Source organism: Bos javanicus, chromosome 3 (genome assembly GCF_032452875.1).
Source record: "Bos javanicus breed banteng chromosome 3, ARS-OSU_banteng_1.0, whole genome shotgun sequence".
NCBI lineage: Eukaryota > Metazoa > Chordata > Mammalia > Artiodactyla > Bovidae > Bos > Bos javanicus.
Window position 1 is genome coordinate 54385818 of NC_083870.1, and position 23046 is coordinate 54408863.

A 23046-nucleotide genomic window follows, 5' to 3' on the forward strand; every position below is an offset into this window, starting at 1 on the left:
CCCTTCTAGACATGCCACCCTTTGACACCTAACCATCTTTACCAAAACTGAAGCTCCCCTAGCTTCTTTAGTTAAAATGTTTTATGAAGGCTTTACAAAATAGGAATGATTAAGTCATTGGTAACTGGTGATTAAACCTTCAGTCCTTCCCTGCTCCCCAGAGGTTGGGGGATAAAGCTGAAAGTTTTAACTCTCCAATAAGGGCAGCTCCGCTGGCAACCAGCCTCCTTTCTGTGATTATCTAGGGGATTTCCACAGTCATTTCATTAATATAAACTGTTGTGGTTGAAAGAAGCTTTTGATGAATAACAAAACTCTTCTTTCCTCTTTATCCCTTTATAGCTATTTCAGGTACTGGGGGAAAAGGCCAAACGATATAACAAAGATGCATCCACCACTCCCATCACTTGGGAAATTGCAAGGGATTTAGGAGCTACCTGTCAGGAACAGGGATAAAGGCCAAATAAATATTTCTTATTATAAATCACAATGCCGCATACCAATATTGTCTGGTCACAAAGGTCTGCAGGTTAGCCTTTCTTCAACTTTCTCAATCAATTCTCTCTGCTGCTCCCTACCTGAGATCCAAATTAGTAGAAGGAGACACCAGTCCTTTAGGAAGCTCATAATAGATTATAAGATTGTTAATAGTCTGCTCTGCTCCATTTAATTTGAAGAAGGAAATTGGAAACTGGAATGCTTCCTTAGATGGTCTCTTTGATGTCCTTATTGTTAATCTCTGGCCCCAGGCTTTTGTCTCTCTGCATTTTCTACTGTTTCTTTCCAACTGATAATTAAGTTATGCTACTACATATTCCTTCACAACCTTTGGCCGAGATCCATGTGAAGTAGTACAGAGACTAGGATTGGTAACTCTCAGATAGGTTAGAATACTATAAATAAATTCTGTTCTCTTCTTTCTGGATAAAAGTTGTAAATGGGTTACTACCTCCCTCAGACAAAGATTACACCTCATTGAGTAGTGTGTGGACCAAGGACAAGAGAAAATACCACATATTTTCCTACCATTTTAACAGGGCTTTTTAAATTCAGGTACTTGTTTGGTTGCTTTAAACCTTTGACTATTTAACAGAATAATTACATGGTTGTTCTAGGTGACATTTTTGTTTATGATGTCTCTTTTGGGAAACAAGAGCCTAGAGTTTGTTAGTCTTCATTTTGTTCAATTGTCTTAAGTTTTCACTCCAGGCTCTATGACTTACTACATTAGGCTTTGTGAGACACGTATCTCATTTTCAAAGTGGAGATAATATTTTGTAACTTGTAGGCTGACACTTATAGTATCAATGTAGCTGGGTATATAAGGTATGTGTCATAGGGCTTGGGATATTGTGGGCCCTCAATGCATGGTGACAATTATGTGTATCTTATTATTATTATAGTAGTGAAAATATGGAGAGTGATAATACTTTGTTTCATTACCAACATCATCAGAGATTTGGGGAAATGATGGAAGAACCCTCTGTAATATGCTAATTTAGGTTACATTTTGTCTCACAGAAAGCACAGTAGTTTCACCCACTCCTAAATAATAAGTACTTTGGATACCTCAGAATCACAGAATAACTTTGTAATCTTATTTCTACTAGGAATCTCTCCTAGGTTGTCAAGTTACCATGGCATCTGGACCCAACATGATGGATCCCATCTGTCTGGTAGAAAACAAAAATGCACAGCTTTCAGTGAATCAGAAAGCTCTACAGATTCTTGAGAACATTTCTCAGCCAGTGGTGGTGGTGGCCATTGTAGGACTGTATCGTACCGGCAAATCCTACTTGATGAACCGTCTTGCAGGACAGAACCATGGTGAGTGTTGTACTACATTAAGAGCCAGTTACTTGAATCCAGGTACATCCCAGCTTCTTAATTTTCTTACCTGATCATGTGCAGGGAGAACCAAATTCCTCTCAATAAACCAAACTTCCAGCTATAATTCTCACCACTAAATCAGTACCTTACTATAATTTGTTGTCATATTCTTTGCTTTATTCCTGTTAAGGAAAATCTCTCTTATGAAAGAGATGGGCATACCAGACCACCTGACCTGCCTCTTGAGAAACCTGTATGCAGGTCAGGAAGCAATAGTTAGAACTGGACATGGAACAACAGACTGGTTCCAAATAGGAAAAGGAGTACGTCAAGGCTGTATATTGTCACCCTGCTTATTTAACTTATATGCAGAGTACATCATGAGAAACGCTGAGCTGGATGAAGCACAAGCTGGAATCAAGATTGCAGGGAGAAATATCAATAACCTCAGATATGCAGATGACACCACCCTTATGGCAGAAAGTGAAGAAGAACTAAAGAGCTTCTTGATGAAAGTGAAAGAGGAGAGTGAAAAAGTTGGCTTAAAGCTCAACATTCAGAAAACAAAGATTATGGCATCTGGTCCCATCACTTCATGGCAGATAATGGGGAAACCGTGGAAACGTGGCTGACTTTATTTTTCTGGGCTCCAAAATCACTTCAGATGGTGATTGCAGCCATGAAATTAAAAGATGCTTACTCCTTGGAAGGAAAGTTATGACCAACCTAGACAGCATATTGAAAAGCAGAGACATTATTTTTCCAACAAAGGTCCATCTAGTCAAGGCTATGGTTTTTCCAGTATTCATGTATGGATGTGAGAGTTGGACTATAAAGAAAGCTGAGCACCAAAGAATTGATGCTTTTGAACTGTGGTGTTGGAGAAGACTCTTGAGAGTCCCTTGGACTACAAGGAGATCTACCCAGTCCATCCTAAAGGAGATCAGTTCTGGGTGTTCATTGGAAGGACTCATGTTGAGGCTGAAACTCCAATACTTTGGCCATCTGATATGAAGAGCTGACTCACTGGAAAATACTCTGATGTTGGGAAAGGTTGAGGGCAGGAGGAGAAGGGGACAACGGAGGATGAGATGGTTGGATGGCATCATTGGCTTGATGGATGTGGGTTTGGGTGGACTCTGGGAGTTGGTGATGGACAGGGAGGCCTGGTGCACTGTGGTTCAGGGGGTTGCAAAGAGTCAAGCACGACTGAGCGACTGAACTGAACTGAATGGTCAAAAATCCTACCTTCTCAGACCTCCTCAAGCACTATTTCCTGCTTTTGTGTCTCCTCCGTCTCAAAAACACATTTTATTTTTCTATGGACTATTACCATCAACATGAGAAAATGTTTGAATATCTGTCTTAAAAAATCCTTACTGGATTTCACATGATATTATGGCTAGCATCCCTGTCCCTTATTAAAAAAGTTTTTTTTTTTTTGGGCAAAAAATATTATCTTAGTTTCCTTTTTCCACTTTTCCCCTTCCTATGTCTTTCATCAATTCAATTCTCTTGGGCTTTGAGTCTCATCTTTCTTTCAAAGTATTCTTGTTACAGTTATCAGGGACCTATGTTTTGTCTGATTCATGGATATCTGTTTGTCTCCATCTTGAGCCATTGCTTGGCATCATTCTCAATATTAATATTCCTTCTTTCTAGGAATAGAAGACATAAAAATTAGAACATTATTGAAACAGAGAAAGTACCATCTTGTGTACTGGGATACCCATATTCTAACAATTTGGACTTTGTAGTTGCTTGGCTGTTTGGACAATCTGCTGTCACTGAATGTTGCTTTCTTCCCTCCCTTTGCAGGTTTCCCTCTGGGCTCCACAGTGCAGTCTAAAACCAAGGGCATCTGGATGTGGTGTGTGCCTCACCCTTCCAAATCAGAGCATATCCTGGTCCTTCTGGACACTGAGGGCCTGGGGGATGTGGAAAAGGTAAGACAGATTTATTCCGTGTGACAGATCCATTATTTTTACTATAATGGCTATTGGTTTTACTGCTTAGATTCACTACTAATATGTAAGATATTTGAATATATTATTATCTTTGTTGTATTTGTTTTTAAATATTTGTAAATACCATGAGATAATATATCCATTATCATTTATATTTGCTCCCTATGTATAAGAAAAATGTGTAACATTTAGTAACAGTTTTCATAAATATTTATTTTAACTGCATCTATTCTGAGCATTCAGTTGTGACCAGCAAAGTATACATTTTGTGGTTTACTTTTTTGTTAAATGAGCATGTGGTGTCATGTATTATTGAAAAATGAATTGATTAAGAGGTATTCTACTTTTCTTTTTTTAACCTATATTATCTTATTTCATCCCATTCAGAAAAAAAGGGACACTTGGAGGAATATATTATCTGAATTTTTATTGATGGGGGAACAGAGATCACAAAAAATGTCAGTATAATTGCCCAAGTTAAGTTGTTCCTTTAATTCTGTTTTCAAGGTTTTTTCTTTCTACAACATTATATTAATTATCTGAAATAACAAATAAAAGATATTAAACAAATAACTGAATCCGTTTTTGAAGAGAAGATGGCTAAGTGCTTGCTTTCATATGTTTTCCAGGGTGACTCTAAGAACGACTCATGGATCTTTGCCCTGGCTGTGCTTTTGAGCAGCACTTTCGTCTACAACAGCATGAACACCATCAACAGTGATGCCTTGGAGAAATTGCAGTATCCTGGTTTTACTGAAAAATTGATGAGAATGGAGACCAAACCAGATTCCCCTTCCCTGTGGTTGAATTGACTTTGTTGTAGGAGAGGGGACCCAGGTCAAAAGAGAGAGCTTATAATTTTTTATAAGAAAAATGTGGGAATTCTTCATATGTATTATTTTTCTTAACCAAGTGCTAGTTATGTGACAGAGCTCACAGAACTCATCAGGGCCAAGTCCTCTCCAAAAATGGATGGAGTAAGAGATTCCGTAGAGTTTGCGAGTTTTTTTCCAGACTTTATCTGGACTGTACGGGATTTCACCGTGGAGCTTAAATTAAATGATGACCCTATCACAGAAGATGAGTACCTGGAGAACGCCTTGAAGTTGATTAAAGGTATCAGAAAATGGCTTGGGTGTGGATGGTCCTAAAGAGGGTCAAAGCTATGAAACACTGCCCATCATCTCTGTGATAGCATCTGTATTTGAAACTATAGGTCAAGACTCATAGAAATGGTGCCTGGGAAATAGGTTGTTACTCCTTGATAAGTTCTAGCAACTAGAGTTTTGTTCACTGAAGAATAGGGTTTAAGTCAAATGAAATTATTCAGAACTATGTATATTTGCTTTTTAAGTGATATCTTATAGCATTTGTCTTTCTTTGTCTGACTTATTTCACTAGCATAATATTCTCTAGGTCTATCCATGTTCCTGCAAAGAATTTTGTTCTCTATAATGGCCAAGTATTATTCCATAGATTGCTTCAGCATTTTGGCTATTGTTTCATAGTGCTGCTATGAACATTAGAGGGAATGTACCTTTTCAAATTAGTGGGTTTCCCCCCCCCACGCTTTATATCCAGGCATGGCATTATTGAATTATATGGAAGTTCATTTTTAGTTTTTGAAAACTTCCACATTGTTTTCCATGGTGGCTGTACCAATTTATATTCCTACAAGAGTGTTTATCCCTTCATGGATCACAGCCATGTCATGGTGAAGGGGCTTGCATAACTCAATGAAGCTATGAGTCATGCCATGCAGGGCCACCCAAATGGATGAGTCATAGTAGAAAGTTCTGATAAAACCTGGTTCACTGGCGGAAGGAATGGTAAACCTCTCCAGTGTTGCCTCAAGAATGCCATGAACAATATGAAAAGGCAAAAAGATGTGACACCAGAAGATGATCCCTCCAGGTGAGAAGGTTTCCAACACGCTACTGGAGATGAGCATAGAAATAGTTCCAGAAAGAATGAAGAGGCTGGGCCAAAGCAGAAAAGATGGTCAGTTGTAGATGTGTCTGTTGGTGAAAGTAAAGTCTGATGCTACTAAGGACAAAGTCAAATAGGAACTGGAATGTTAGGTCCAAGAGTCAAGGTAAATTGCACATGGTCAAGCAGAAGATGGCAAGAATGAACATTGACATTTTAGGAATCAGTAAACTAAAATTGATGGGAATGGGTGAATTTAATTCAGATGACCTTTATATCTACTACAGTTGGCAAGAATCCCTTAGAAGAAATGGAATAGCCCTCACAGTCAACAAAAAAGTCCATAATGCAGTACTTGGGTGGAATCTCAAAAATGACAGAATGATCTTGGCTTGTTTCCAAGACAAATAAATGATTCAACATCACACTAATTCAAATCTATGCCCTAACCACTAATGCTTAAGAAGCTAAAGTTGAACAGTTCTATGAAGACCTATGAGACCTTCTAGAACTAACAATCAAAAAAATGTCCTTTTCATCACAGGGGACTGGAATGCAAAAGTAGGAAGTCAAGAGATACCTGGAGTAAGAAGCAAGTTTGTCCTTGGAGTACAAAATGAAGTAGAGCAAAGGCTAACAGAGTTTTGTCAACAGAACACACTTGTCATAGCAAACACCCTCTTCCAACAACATAAGAGACAACTCTACATGTGGACATCACCAGATGGTTAATATCAAAATCAAATTGATTTTATTCTTTGCAGCCAAAAATGGAGAAGCTCTATACAGTCAGCAAAAACAAAACTTGGAGCTGACTGTGGCTCAGATCATGAACTCCTTATTGCAAAATTCAGGCTTAAATTGAAGAAAGTAGAAAAAATTCAGGGTTCCCTGTGAGCTCAGCTGGTAAAGAATCTGCCTGCAATGCAGAAGACCTGGGTTTGATCCCTGGGTTGGGAAGACCCCTGGAGAAGGGAATTGGCAACCCACTCTAGTATTCTTGGCTGGAGAATCCCCATGGACAGAGGAGTCACAAAGAGTCAGACACGACTGACTGACTAAACACAGCACACAAAAAACTACGAGGCCGCTCAGGTATGGCCTAAATCAAATCCCTTATGATTATACAGTGGAAGTGGTGAGTAGATTCAAGGAATCTGATCTTGTAGACAGAGTGCACGAAGAACTATGGACAGAGGTTAGTAACATTATATAAAAGACAGTGACCAAAACCATCCCAAAGAAAATGAAATCAAGAAGGCAAAATGGTTGTCTGAGGAGGCTTTATAAATAGCTGAGAAAAGAGAAGTGGAAGGCGAAGGAGAAGGGGAAAGATATACCCAAGTGAATGTAGAGTTCCAAAGAAAAGCAAGAAGAGAGAAAAAAATCTTCTTCAGTGAACATTGTAAAAGAAAAAAAAAATAGAGAAAAACAATAGAGTGGGAAAGACTAGAGATCTCATCAAGAAAACTGGAGATATCAGGGGAAACTTTCATGCAAGGATGGGCACTCTAAAGGACAGAAATGGTAAGGACCGAACAGAAGCAGAAGATATTAAGAAGATGTGGCAAGAGTACACAGAAAAACCAGACACAAAAAGGGTTTTAATGACCCAGATAACCACGATGGTATGATCACTCACCTAGAGCCAGACATCCTGGAATGTGAAGTCAAGTGGGCTTTGAAAGTGAAAGTGTTAGTCACTCAGTCATGTCTAACTCTTTGCAACCCCATGAACTATATTCCCGGCTTCTCTGTCCATGGTATTCTCCAGGCAGGAATACTGGAGTGAGTTGCCATTTTCTTCTCCAGCAGATCTTCCCAACTCAGGGATTGAATCCAGGTCTCCTGCACTTCAGGTGGTTTCTTTACTAGTTGAGTAACCAGGAGAGGTAGTGGGCTTTAGGAAGCATTGATAGAAACAAAGCTAGTGGAGATGATAGAATTCAGCTGAGCAACTTAAAATCCTAGAAGATGATGCTGTTAAAGTGCTGCACTCAATATATCAAATTTGGAAAACTCAAATTTGGAAAACTCAGCAAGGAACACAGGACTGGAGAAAGTGTTTTCATCCAACCCCAAAGAAGGACAATACCAAAGAATGTTCAAACTACCATAAAATTGTGTTCACTTCACATGCTAGCAAGATAATTTGCAAAATCCTTCAAGTTAGGCTTCAGCAGTATGTAAACAGAGAAATTCCAGATGTACAAGCTGGATTTAGAAAAGGCAGAGGAACCAGAGATTAAATTGCCAACATTTGCTGGATCATACAAAAAGCAAGGGAATTCCAGAAAAACATCTACGTCTGCTTCACTGACTATGCTAAAGCCTTTGATTGTGTGGATCACAACAAACTGTGGAAAATTCTTAGATTCAGGAATAGCTTACCTCTCTCCTGAGAAACCTGTATACAGGTCAAGAAGCAACAGTTCAAACCAGACATGGAACAACAGGCTGGTTCCAAATTGGGAAAGGAGTACATCAAGGCTGTGTATTACTACCTTGCTTATTTAACTTCTATGCAGAGTACATCATGCGAAATGCCAGGCTGGATGAATCACAAGCTGGCATCAAGATTGCTGGGAGAAAAGTCAACAACTTCAGATACGCAAATAATACCACTCTAATGGCAGAAAGTAAAGAGGAACTAAAGAACCTCTTGATGAGCGTGAGAAAAGAGAGTGAAAAAAGCTGGCTTAAAACTCAACATTCAATGAATTAAGATCATGGAATCCAGTCCCATCACTTTATGGCAAATAGAAGGGGGGAAAGTGGAAGCAGTGACAGATTTTATTTTCTTGGGCTCCAAAATTACTGTTGATGGTGACTGCAGCCATGAAATTAAAAGATGCTTGCTCCTCAGAAGGAAAGCTATGTCAAGTCTAGACAGTGTACTAAAAAGCAGAGATATCACTTTGCCAGCAAAGGTCCATATTGTCAAAGCTACGGTTTTTCCAGTAGTCATGTATGGATGTGAAAGTTGAACCATAAAGAAGGCTGTGCACCAAAGAATTGATGACTTTTGAACTGTGGTGTTGGAGAAGACTCTTGAGAGTACCCTGGACTGCCAGGTAACCAAATGAGTCAATCTTAAAGGAAACTAAGCCTAAATATTCACTGGAAAGACTGAAAGCTGAAGCTGAAGCTCCAATACTTTGGCCACTGATGTGAAAAGCTGACTCACTGGAAAAGATCCTGATGCTGGGAAAGATTAAGGGCAGGAGGAGAAGGGTGTGACAGAAGATAAGATGGTTGGTTGGGATCACCGACTCAATGGTCATGAGTTTGAGTAAACTCTGGGAGATAGTGAAGGACAGGGAAGCCTGGCATGCTGCAGTCCATAGGATCATAAAGAGTCAGACATGACTTCGGGACAGAACAAAAACAAGAGTGTTCGAGTATTTCTTTTTCTTTACATCCTCATCAGTATTTATTATTAATATATGTAGACTGTTTTTGATTTGTAGCTCTCTAATAGTTATCATTGTTGAGCATCTTTCCCTGTACCTGTTGGCTCTGTATATCTAGTTTGGAAAAATGTCTATGTAGGTCCTCTGCTCATTTTTGATAGGATAGAAGAGTGATTCAAAAATAATATAGCTACTATTTACATCAAAGAGTGTTTTGCCTATGCTTTTTTCTAGGAGTTTTATGCTTTAGTTATTACTTTTACATCTTTAATTCATTTTGAGTTTATTTTTATATATGGTGTGAGGGAATGGACTAATGTCCTTGTTTTATATGTAGCTGTCCAGTTTCCCACAACGGCTTATTGAAAAGACTCTTTTTCCAGTGCATAATCTCACCTCCTTTGTACATTAGTTAACTGTAGGTGCATGAGTTTATTCCTTCTATTCCCTTGATCTGTGTGTCTGTTTTGTGCTGCTACCATGCTGTTTTGATGACTGTATCTTTGTATATAGTCTGAAGTCTGGGAGGGTCATACCTCAGACTTGCTCTTCTTTCTCAAAGTTGCTTTAGCAATTTAAGATCACTTGTGATTCCATTTGAAGTTTAGGGTTATTTGTTTCAGTCCTGTGAAAAAATGTCCTGGGTATTTTAATAGGAATTGCAGTAAATCTGTAGATTGTTTTGGCTAGTATGGCTATTTTCACAATATTATGTTTTTCAATCCAAGAGCACAATGTATTAAAAAATAATGAGGCTTAAGTGAATTATCTAAGTATACTTATCTAGGAATTAGAGTAAAAAGTACTCAAAATTAAGTTACACTTAAAGTAAACTGTACCTTAACATCCAAATACAATGTGTTAAAACTCTTCAAAAACAAGACACTTGTGTTCCTTATTATGCTTATCATTTTTTGTGACAATGAAAACAATGAACTGTTAATGTTAATGTAAGGCATAGTATCACATATGTAAGGCATAATATCACAATGAAGAACAGATTCCCCTTACTCTACTCAAAGACAGATGTAACTTTCTAGAGATTGGATAGTTGTATAATCTACAAAAAGTGACTTTACACCCTGAATACACCCAGGATTCAATTTCAGTCTATTTGTTGTTCAGTCCCTCAGTCATATCCAACTCTTTGTGACCATATAGACTGCAGCAAGCCAGACTTCTCTGTCCTTCACCATCTCTGGGAGTTTGCTCAAACTCATGTCCATTGAGTCGGTGATTCAATCTAACCATCTCATCCTCTGTTATCCCCTTCTCCTCCTGACTTCAGTCTTTCCCAGCATCAGGGTCTTTTCCAGTGAGTTGGCTCTTTGCATCATGTGGCCAAAGTATTGGAGCTTCAGCTTCAGCATCAGTCCTTCCAGTGACTATTTAGAGTTGATTTCCTTTAGGATTGACTGATTTGATTTGATTGCTGTCCAAGTGACTCTCAAGAGTCTTCTCCAGCACCACAGTTCGAAGCCATCAATTCTTTGGTGCTCAGCCTTATTTATCATCCAGCTCTCATATCTGTACATGACTACTGGAAAGACCATAGCTTTGACTATATGGACCTTTGTTGGTAAAGTAATGTCTCTGCTTTTTAATATGCAGTCTAGGTTTGGCATAGCTTTTCTTCTAAGGAGCAAGCATCTTTTAATTTCATGGCTGCAGTCACCATTTGCAGTAGTTTGGAGCCCAAGAAAATAGTCTGTCACTGTTTCCATTGTTTCCCCATCTATTTGCCATGAAGTGATAGGACTGGATGCCATGATCTTAGTTTTCTGAATGTTGAATTTTAAGCTAGCTTTTTCACTCTCCTCTTTCACCTTCATCAAGAGGCTCTTTAGTTCCTCTTCGCATTCTGCCATAAGGGTGGTGTCATCTGTATCTGAAGTTATTGATATTTCTCCCAGCAATCCTGATTCCAGCTTGTGCTTCATCTAGCCTGGCATTTCACATGATGTACTCTGCATAGACGTTAAATAAGCAGGGTGACAATGTGCAGCCTTGATGTACTCCTTTCCCAATTTTGAACCAGTGTGTTGCTGGTTGAACAGTTGAACCAACTGTTGCTTCCTGACCTGTGTACATACTTTTTTATGATTTCTTATAACAGATCCTTCATTTTACTTTCCTCATCATATCATTATTTTTATTCTAACAGATTTATTCATTATAATTATTTTGGGTTAAAAATTATTTTAATGAATTACATTTAGGTTGGTGACTATTGGGGAAAACCAATGTGTTTATGGAGTAGTCATGAATTCTTCAAATTACATTTAAGTCACATTTAGTATTCAGAGTTTCTACTGAAAAATAGCTAATCTTATTTGTAGTGTGTGAATTTTGACTGCATCTGTCAATGAAGTTTTTATGTCCTATTTTAACTGTTACTCCACTATCTTTGTAGCTCCTCTTCATTATGTTCCTACAGTTTACTTCCAACATTGGTTGGACTCTACCTGAACTGGACATTTGATCATTCATTAAATTCATTAAATTTGATAAATATCCAATAAAGCAGGCAGGCTTCCTCTGTGGCTTAGGGGTAAAGAATCCACCTGCAATGCAGGAGAGGTGCAGGAGACATGGGTTCAATCCCTGGGTCAGGAAGATCCTCTGGATAGAATACTGGCAACCCACTCTAGTATTCTTACCTGGAGGGTTCCATGGTCAGAGGAGTACATGGAGTCGCAGAGTCAGACATGACTGAGTGACTGAGCACACATGTAAAGTGGGCAGTATATTTGGTTCTGTGGATGCAAAATACATTTACCTGAGACAAATATTTCCTAAAATTTCTCTCCAGAGATGTCATTCATATAAGTTAAATTTGGGTGAGTGCATTAAAGAAGTTCTATGAGCAGAGAAGACTCCAAAAATTAAAAATCCCCAGTCATTAAAATTTCTAGCTGACTTATTTGAATACTGTGCTTATTGTATTTCTGTTTTCTCTCTTCCTCAGGTTCACATCCCAATGTTAAAAAGGCCAGCCTACCCAGGGAGTGTATCAGGCATTTTTTCCCAAAACGGAAGTGTTTTGTCTTTGACCGGCCAGTAAATGATAGGGAACTCCTAGCCCATCTTGATGAAGTTTTAGAAAGTCAACTGGATCCTAAATTCAAGGAACAATCGGATACTTTCTGTTCATATATCTTTACCCATGCAAGAACCAAGATCCTCAGGGAAGGGGTGAAGGTCACTGGGAAGCGTGAGTCTACTTTTCCAAAATCGTATTTCTTTATGGCCTGATATAAATTAAACATTCATTTATATGTTCTTCAGTAGTTTCATTTTATAAAGAAGTATGTAATTCTACATTTTCATACTCCAGAGATAAGTATGTATGTGTTTCAGAAATTATCTGTCATCATGGGATTAGTAAATTCCTTTCTAAAATCACTTGTAACTGATACCTGGGGTTCCTACATTTAAAAAGATCCCCACCATTGATGACAAAAGTCAATAAATGATCAAATACTTCTCAGAGGAAGTCTTATACTGCAAGTGTTCTTCTTAAGGAGACTACTTAGAAGTGAGTTTAAATCAGTCCAAAATAAATATTAGTTTCTGACTCCCTGAAAAATCCATCAAAAAGTTAGGAGTTAGGAACAAATATTATTTAAATTATTCTACTAATCTGTTTACCTGTGTAGTCAGTATTATTCTCTTAATTTGTGCTATTATGAAACAATTTTTCTGAGACACCTCCAATTATGTTGGATGAAGGTAGGTATTTGACATTTCCTTAAAGTTATGGCTCAAATAAATAAAACAGTAAATGTAAAAATGAAAGTGATGAGAGTAGAAGTTGAGATGTGTGAGTTTGTGTGTGTGTGTGTGTGTGTGGTTTTAGAACGGTAATTTCAAAACCTTGGATCTCACTGAGTGAAAAATTGATATGTTTTCATGTTTCTTATTTTATTCAGGTCTGGGGACTCTGGTTGTGACCTATGTAGATGCCATCAACAGTGGAGAAATTCCTTGTTTGGAGAATGCAGTGACAACTCTGGCCCACCTGGAGAATTCAGCAGCCATGCAGAAGGCAGCTGACTACTACAGTGAGCAGATGACCCAGCGACTGAACCTCCCCACAGACACGCTCCAGGAGCTGCTGGAGGTGCACACAGCCTGTGAGAGGGAAGCCATTGTAGTATTCATGAATCAGTCTTTCAAGGATGAAAATCAGGACTTCCAGAAGAAGCTCCTGGTACTGTGTTTAGCATTTGTCCTTTCAAATTCATGCCCTTCTGGAATGACGTCTGGAATTGTATATATTCATCCTATAGTTTATCTCCTATTCAGGATAAAGTTGCCCAGATTCTCATGGGACAGAGAATCCTAAAGGACCATATATCCTTTTTCTTTGAACCTTGGGGAATTTGTTCAAGATCCAACAGATCTGTCAAGCATTCATTTCTCCTTTAGTGAATTGTGACATTATTTCAAAACTCTCCTAACTCAGTCCTGAGATGATTGCTCTTGATTTCCCTGGGCAGACTCTCTCAACAAAGATTGTTCTTTATATTTAGTTTCTTTTTTATTTGTCGTATTGCTTTTGTTGAAGATAGAACCACAGGATGTTAGAGTTACTAGTAATAAAAAAGAAAGTGAAAGTCGCACAGTTGTCTCCAACTCTTTGCAATCCCATGGACTCTAACCTGCCCTGCTCCTCTGTCCATGGTCTTCTCCAGGCAAGAGTACTGGAGTGGGTTGCCATTTCCTTCTCTAGGGGATCTTCCCGACACAGGGATCAAACCCAGGTCTTCTGCATGCAGGCAGATTCTTTACCAACTTGAACCACTAGGGAAGAGTTAATTCAAAAGTGGGATTTCACAAAAGAAGAAACTGAATTTCAGGGAGATTAAGAAACTTCTGTATAGTCTTACAGAGGTTTCAGAGTTGGGAGAAAATCTCTGTATTTTGGCTACATTGCTTGTGTTGCTCCACTAGAATGGTTTTCTCATGAGGATCACCTTAGACCAATCTTTCTATTAGATTTCTTGAAAATTTATCTCCTCTGTTCCATGCTTCTGGTGACATCTCTACATTTACCCTGTAGGAAATCATAAAGAATAAGAAGGAAGGTTTTTTGCAACAGAATGAAGAGGCATCTGCTAAATACTGCCAGACTAAACTTGATCAAATTTCGAAGACCCTAAAGGAAAGTATTTCAGCAGGGAGTTTCTCTGTTCCTGGAGGGCACAAACTCTACAGGAAAGCAATGGAAAGATTACAACAGGACTATTGCCATGTGCCCAGGAAAGGAGTGAAGGTGAGGAACAAGGGGAGCATGGGGAGCCTACAGAATAGAGTCCAGGGGGTCTCCTGAAAATCTGAGAGCAAAACACCATGTGAGAGAGAGCATGGGGATATCATGACAGCTCAGGGCCTTGTTGTTGTGCAGTCTCTCAGTCATGTCTGAATCTGTGACACTGTAGACTGTAGCACATCAGGCTTCCCTGTCTTTCATCAACTCTGGGAGTTTGTTCAAATTCCTGTCCATTGAGTTGGTGATGCCATCCAACCATTTCATCCTCTGTCATTCCCTTCTCCTCCTGCCTTCAATTGTTCCCAGCATCAGGGTCTTTTCTACTGAGTAGGCTCTTCACATCAGGGAGCCAAATTATTGGAGCGTTGGCTTCAGCATCAGTCCTTCCAGTGCATATTTAGGGTTGATTTCCCTTAGGATTGACTGATTTGATTTGATTGCTGTCCAAGGGACTCTCAAAAGTCTTCTCCAGAACTGTAGTTTGAAGGCATCAATTCTTTGGTGCTCAGATATTTTTATTGTCCAACTCTCACATCCATATATGACTACTAGAAAAAACATAGCTTTGGTGATACAGACCTTTGTCAGCAGTGTCTCTGTTTTTTAATATGCTATGTAGGTTTGTCATTGCTTTTCTTCCAGGGAGCAAGTGTCTTTTAAATCATGGCTGAAGTCACCATCTGCAGTGATTTTGGAGACCAAGAAAATAAAGTCTGTCACTGTTTCCATTGTTTCCCCACTTATTTGCCATGAAGTGATGGGACTGGATGCCCTGATCTTAGTGTTTTGAAGGTTGAGTTTTAAGCCAACTTTTTCACTTTCCTCTTTCACCTTTATCAAGAGGTTTTTAAAATTCTTCTTCACATTCTGCCATAAAAGGATGATGCCATCTACATATCTGAAGTTATTGATATTTCTCCCTGAAATCTTGATTCCAGCTTGTTTTTCAGCCAGCCAGGTATTTTGCATGATGTACTATGCATAGAAGTTAAATAAGCATGGTGATAATATACAGTCTTGATGTATTCCTTTCCCAATTTTGAACCAGTCTGTTGTTCCATGTCCAGTTCTAACTGTTGCTTCTTGACCTGCATACAGGTTTCACAGGAGGCAGGTAAGGTATCTGGTATTCCCATCTCTTTAAGAATTTTCCACAGTTTGTTGTGACCCACATAGTCAAAAGCTTTAGTGTAGTCAATGAAGAGAAGTAGATGTTTTTCTAGAATTCTCTTGATTATTCTGTAATCTAACATATGTCGGCAATTTGATCTCTGGTTCCTCTGCCTTTTCTAAATCTAGCTTGAAAACCTGAAAGTTCTTGGTTTGCATACTGTTGAAACTTAACTTGAAGGATTTTGAGCATGACCTTGCTAGCATGTGAAATGAGTGCAATTGTGTGGTACTTTGAACATTCTTTGGCATTTCTCTTCTTTGGAATTGTAATGAAAACTGACCTTTTCCAGTCCTGTGGCCATGGTGAGTTTTCCAAATTAGCTGGGATATTGAGTGCAGCACTTTTACAGCATCTCCTTTTCAGATTTGAAATAGCTCAGCTGGAATTCCAATACTTCCACTAGCTTTGTTTGTAGAGATGCTTCCTGAGATCCACTTAACCTCACACTCCAGGGATGTCTGGCTCTAGGTGAGTGATCATACCATCATGTTTATCTGGTTCATTAAGATCTTTTTTGTATAGTTCTTCTGTGTATTCTTGTCACCTCTTCTTAATATCTTCTTCTATTAGGTCCTTACCATTTCTGTCCTTATTTGTGCCTATCTTTGCATGAAATGTTCCCTTGGTATCTCTCATTTTCTTGAAGAAATCTTTAGTCTTTCGCATTCTATTGTTTTCCTCTATTTCTTTGCATTGTTCACTTAAAAAGGCTTTCTTATTTCTCCTTGCTGTTCTCTGAAACTCTGCATTTAGATGGATGTATCTTTCCTTTTCTCCTTTGCCTTTGACTTAATTTCTCTTTTTTCTCAGCTATTTGTAAGGCTTCCTCAGACAACCATTTTGCCTCTTTGCACTTCTTCTTCTTGGGGACGGTTTGGATCACCACCTACTGTACAGTGTCACGATCCTCTGTCCATAGTTCTTCAGGCACTTTATCAGATATAATCCTTTGAATCTATTCATAACTTCCACTATAATCATGAGGGATTTGATTTAGGTCATACCTGAATGGTCTATTGGTTTTCCCTACGTTCTTCAATTGAAGTTTAAATTTTGCAATAAGGAGTTCATGATCTGAGCCACAGTCAGCTCCCAGTCTTGTTTTTACTGACTGTACAGAGCTTTTCCATCTTTGGCTGCAAAGAATATAATCAATCTGATTTCAGTATTGACCATCTGGTAGTATTGTTCCATGTGTAGAGTCTTCTTTTGTGTTGTTGAAAAAGGGTGTTTGCTATGAACCTTGAATTCTCTTGACAAAATTCTATTAGCCTTTGTCCTGTTTCATTTTCTATTCCAAGGCCAAATTTGCCTGTTACTTTAGATATCTCTTGACTTCTCACTTTTGCATTCCAGTCCCCTATGATGAAAAGGATATCTTCTTTTGGTGTTAGTTCTAGACGGTCTTGTAGATCTTCATAGAACTGTTCAATTTCAGCTTCTTTGGCATTATTGTTTGGGGCACAGATTTGTATTATTGTGGTATTGAATGGTTTGCCTTGGAAACAAACTCATATCATTCTGTCATTTTTGAGATTACACCTAAGTACTGCATTTTGGACTCTTTTGTTTACTATGAAAGCTACTCCATTATTACATGTTATTTATTCTCGAGGAGAAATGGCCATTCCCCCAAAATGAGTATCAATTTCTGATATCCATCAGAGAGAGAATGGAAGTCATTCATTTTCTTTATCCTATAACATGATATTTAATGTGCCACATGCTGAGTATTTATGATGCAAAGTCAGAATCCTTATACTCAAGGCTGATCAAAGTGGACAGATGTCAAATAAACAGACCCTCAAATATGGAAAGATAACATTTATGAACCTGTGATCTTGGGCTTCACTGGTAGTGATAATAAACATAATAATAATACAAATAATATATATAAAACTGTTATTGCCTATAGGCATAATGTTAAGCTTTTTCTCTGGAAATTTAAACTTAATCCTCCTAAAGTTGTTCTGAAGCATCTAGTTTTATTATCCACATTTTCTATATGTGAACTAGGAAGCACAAACTGCTTAAATAAATTGCCTAAGATTACACACTAGCAAGTAGCAGGAGACAACAGCAGCATGAATTACAATCTGACAATCACATTGGACATATAGTTTAGGAAAATTTCCTGCAAAAGAAGGGGAATATCAGTTGAAATATTTGTGTATGTTGTTTAGGTTGAGATGTTATCCAAAGGGAAGAGCCCCAGGTAAACATGCAAATATATGAGATTGTGAGTTTGTACAACTGCAATTAATTCTGACTGCTTGATACCTGGGGCATATAAAAGAAAATAGCACTGGGCGGGGGACTGAAAGGAGACATGCAGAGTCTCTGGTGACACTCAGAAGCTTGAATGCTTTGTAAGAAGCTCCTGGAACATTTTAAGCAGAAAGTGAAAATGACACAGAAGGACTCATTTATACAGAACAAGTCTCCTTGGTAGGAATCTAAAGTGCTTTGGTTCTTCTTAATTCCTTAGACAAATGAGGTCCTCCAGAACTTCCTGCAGTCTCAGGTGGCAATCGAGATATCCATCCTGCAGTCAGATAAAGCCCTCACTGATGCAGCAAAGGCCATAGCAGGTATGGGGCTCATATCTTAGCAGGGTGGGGATGTTCATTCAATGCCCTTTAACAGATCAAATAAAGATCTTTCCAAAATAATGAGCTTCCACTTCTTCTGTGGAATACACACTGCTAAATCTGAAAATAACAGAGTTGTGGTTGGATATCAGCCAGATGGTCAAGACCTTTCCCATCATATTCTCAAATCTGCTCCTGATGTGTGGCACCAGGTGAATTCTGAGATTTCCTACTCTCTTTTCAAAGTTGATTTGGTTTCTAATCTCAAGAAAGTAGAGTTTGAGTCTAATCTGTTACTTGCTTCTCTTTCTGAAACCTTTGTTGGGCAGAGGAGCAAGCCAGGAAGGAGGCAACTGAGAGGGAACGCGAATTGCTAATACAGAAACAATACGAGCAGCAACAGCAGATGGAAGCTCAAGACAGAAGTCTCAGGGAAAACATAGCCCAGCTGAGAGAGAAGCTGGAGAGAGAAAGAGAAAACTTTGAGAAAGAGAAGGAAAGGCTACTGGAACACAGGCTGAAGGTAAGTCTGGCATGGTCTTACCAGTTCCTGACAGACACTGAGCTTACACATCAAGAGGGAATGGGTAAAAGTTAAAGCAAAATAAAAAAAAAAGAAAAAGCACTACTGGCATTACCACATTTGCTTTAATCAAAGTTTTGAATCCTGGCTTTTCAAAAGACCTTTGAATTTTGCTCCACACTGAGACCCTGGAGAGGCTATGATGACTTTGGTCCCCCTAAGTACTTAAAGAATATAAATATCATCTCCAAGGTTTTAGGTGCTATGTAGTTGTGATTCTAGGATGATCTCATGGGGATTTCATGGATTATCAAACAACAATTCCATCCAGATGTTTTTAATATTAGCAGCAACTTGGTACTTTGCTAAGATTACTGTCAATGATCAGGAACCTTACAAGCACAAAGACTCTAATTTGGATCTATGTTGACCTAAAACTATCTGATATGTTCAGACATAAAAATGTGGGGAGGTTATGTCTTCTAAACTTGCTGTAGTTGTCTCCAGGTGTGAATAGCTTGCCTGAATCACTACATAGCTTGTGTGGGAGGTGTGTTCCTTTCCCATCTAGACATGTTTATGTGCAATTTCTTGATCGGCTTATAAGTTCCCGTATTTCCACAATATAAGTGACCATGCCATCCCAAATGAAACTGATAATTTGTGCAAGTGGACTAATAGTTCTCTTCCAACCCAGAGTTTTGGCTGGAACATATAAATGCATTTGTCCTCATGCTTGACTTTAGCAGCCAAGCACAACCCTAATGGTGTGTAAACATTAGTAAGGTTGGGAACTGTTCTTCCTCTCACTGTCCAGGTCTAACTCAGAAGATATTCTCTGCCACAAACATTATCCTTTGATAATCTAATAAGAGAGAATAATCATATGTGTCAGATAGAGACAATTTAACAAAGTTCTTAAATACAAAGTCTGACTCTTGAAAAAATGTGTTTTTCAAAAGTTTGCAGTTTCCTCTCCCCACCTTCCTTTATTTCAGGCTCAAAATGATCTGCTTACTGAAGGATTTAGTAGAAAAGCTGAGGAAATGAAAGCAGAGATAAAACACCTAAGAAACATAATTGAGAAGAGTAAAAAGGATAAAGCTTCTTGGATTTCAAAGACTCTGGATGGACTTGCCACTGAAGCAACTGCAATTCTGTCTCTTCCCGCTAAAGTAATTGGTTGGGGTCTGAAGGGCTTGAGCTCACTGTTTAAATAGCATTAGCTTTTACTTAAGTATATCACAGAATGTGGATATTTGCTCTGCCCTAATTTTGGTATGCATGTTTTTTAGTTTTATTCTGAAAGCTTTTAAGCATAAAAAGTGCCTACTAGATGAAATTACTGCCTGACATACTTCAGATCAGATCAGATCAGATCAGTCGCTCAGTTGTGTCTGACTCTTTGCGACCCCATGAATCGCAGCATATCTAACATACTTAAGATAGACTAAATGTTGGTTTTGTTGTTGTTCAGTTGCTCACTCATGTTTGACTCTTTGCAACCTCATGGATTGCAGCACATCAGACTTCCCTGTCCTTCACTATCTTCCAGAGTTTGCTCAAACTCATGTCTATTGAGTCAATGATGCCATCCAACCGTCTCATCATCTGGTGCCCCATTCTCCTCCTTTTGGAGCTTCAGCTTCAGCATCAGTCCTTCCAATGAATATTTAGAGTTTATTTGCTTTAGGATTGACTCATTTGATCTTGCTGTCCAAGGGACTCTCAAGAGTCTTCTCCAGCACCATAGTTCAAAAACGTTAATCTTCAGTGCTCAGCCTTCTCTAGGGTACGATTCTCACAATACATGACTACTGGAAAAACCATAGCTTTGACTATATAGACCTTTATCAGCAAAGTGATATCTCTGCTTTTTAATATGATGTCTATGTCTGTCAACCTTTTCTACCAAGAAGCGTCTTAATTTCATGGCAGCAGTCATGATCTGCAACGATTTTGGAGACCAATAAAATAAAGTCTGTCACTGTTTCCATTGTTTCCCCATCTATTTGGCATGAAGTGATAGGACTGGATGCCATGATCTCAATTTTTTGAATGTTGAGTTTTAAGCCAGTTTTTTTACTTTCTTTTTTCACTTTCATCAAGAGGCTCTTTAGTTCCTCTTTGCTTTCTGCCATCAAGGTAGTGTCATCTACATATCTGAGGTTATTGATATTTCTCCCTGCAATCTTGATTCCAGCTTGTGCTTCATCCAGCCTGGCATTTTGCATGATGTACTATGCATAGAAGTTAAATAAGCAGGGTAATAATATACAGCTTTGACGTACTCCTTTCCCAATTCTTAACCAGTTTGTGGTTCCATGTCTGGTTCTAACTGTTGCTTCTTGACCTGCATACAGTTTTCACAGGAGGCAGGTAAGGTATCTGGTATTCCCATCTCTTTAAGAATTTTCAACAGTTTGTTGTGACCCACACCAGTCAAAGGCTTTAGTGTAGTCAATCAAGCAGAAGTAGATGTTTTTCTGGAATTCTCTTGATTATTCTGTGATCCAATACATGTTAACAATTTGATCTCTGGTTCCTCTGCCTTTTTAAGTCCAGCATGTACATCTGAAAACTCTCAGTTCAAGTACTGTTGAAGCCTAGCTTGAAGGATGTTGAGCATGACCTTGCTAGTGTGTAAATGAGTGCAATTATGTGGTAGTTTGAACACTCTTTGGCATTTCCTTTCTTTTCAATTGTAATGAAAACTAACCTTTTCCAGTCCTGTGGCCACTCCTGAGTTTTCCAAATTTGTGGGCATTGAGTGCAGCACTTTAACAGCATCATCTTTTAAGAATTGAAATAGCTCAGCTAGAAATTCCATCATCTCCACTAGTTTTGTTAATAATAATGCTTCTTATGGTCTACTTAACCTCCTGCTCCAGGATGTCTGCCTCTAGGTGAGTGATCACAGCATTGTGGTTATCTGAGTTATGTTGGTTTTATCAGTTAGTTTAAAAGGGGAAAAAAATAACTTTATACCAGGAGTTGGCAAACTTTGGCTTCTAGACCAAATGTGCACTGTTACCTGTTTTTCTAAATAAAGTTTTATTGGTACACTACCACACTCATTCATTTGCATATCATCTCTGGCTATTTTCATGCCACAACCACAGAGCTGAATTGTTTCCCAGAAACACTGCTTTACCCACAGAATCAAAATATTTCCTTTTGTGTCCTTTACAGAAAAGTTTGCCACCTGCTGTTTTAGAAGGTAGAGACTAAATTTGCAATAGAGGTAAAAATTAAGGAAAAAATGTGTCAAGAATGCCACTGAAAATCACAAAAGAAAAATCATATAATTTAAATATATTAAAATCAATTCTCCTCTAATTTATTTGTAAATTTAATGTGCTGTGTAGTAAAAATATATTTTTGTAAAGAGAGGTAGGCTACTACCTTTCTACATATTTAAATGAAAATGCTTAACATACTTTTAAAAATTGTCAGGATAATATAGAAGAAAAACAAAGAAGAGGAGCCGTGTCTGCTCCATATGAAAACCTTTCTAGGGCTGCGTTCATCAGACCAGTGCACTCTGGGTCCTAGTCATACAGACAAAGCTACAGAACAGCTTACATCATCTAGAGATAAATACTTTTAGAAACTAACTTAAAGGTTTTATTTCATATCAGCTGGAAATAAACTGTTGAATAAATTGTCTCAGACAACTTGACAGCCACCTAGAAAAAAGCAGATTAGATATCATATTCATATATGTGGTAGTGGTGGTGGTTTAGTTGCTAAGTCATGTCTGACTCCTTGTGACCCCATGGACTGTACATGGACTGTACAAGCTCCTCTGTACATGGGATTTTCTAGGCAAGAATGCTGGAGTGCGTTGCCATGCCCTCCTCCAGGGCATCAGCCTGACCTAGGGATTGAACCTGAATCTCTTACATGTCCTGCATTGGCAGGCAGATTCTTCACCACTGAGCCAGCTGGGATTCCCATATACATACACATATAATGGCAAAGTAAATTCCAGATTTCCTACATTTAAACATGAAGATTGAAATTATAAAATTTAGAAATCACAAATAATTTTTTAAAATCTTAGAATGTGGTAGTCCTTTCTAAGCAAGACAAAAGTCCACAAGATCTAAGATATATTCAAAAGTGCAGAAAACTGAAGTAAATCCTTTTTGTCAAGAAAACAAAGATGTCTGAAAATATATTTTCCACTTTTTTATTATAGGAAAAGCTAGTTTATTTAAGCAACATGAAAGAAATATATGAGTAGAAGTTCACAGGAAAGAAATAAAACATAATCAAACTTATGATCAGTGAAATGAAACTAAAACTACCAGATATAATCTTTCACTTTCAGACTGACAA

General features: G+C 38.3%; 1 protein-coding gene across 1 annotated transcript; it reads left to right on the forward strand.

Moving 5' to 3' along the window:
* The first annotated feature begins 1636 nt into the window (after positions 1-1636).
* LOC133244307 (guanylate-binding protein 6-like) lies at positions 1637-21662 on the forward strand. Its single transcript, XM_061411305.1, has 10 exons — positions 1637-1827; positions 3649-3776; positions 4427-4536; positions 4717-4913; positions 12108-12353; positions 13072-13352; positions 14205-14417; positions 18077-18179; positions 18509-18702; positions 19701-21662. Exons 1-10 carry the CDS (start codon positions 1638-1640, stop codon positions 19920-19922), a joined length of 1884 nt encoding a protein of 627 aa, XP_061267289.1. The 5' UTR covers position 1637; the 3' UTR covers positions 19923-21662.
* The last annotated feature ends 1384 nt before the right edge of the window (positions 21663-23046 follow it).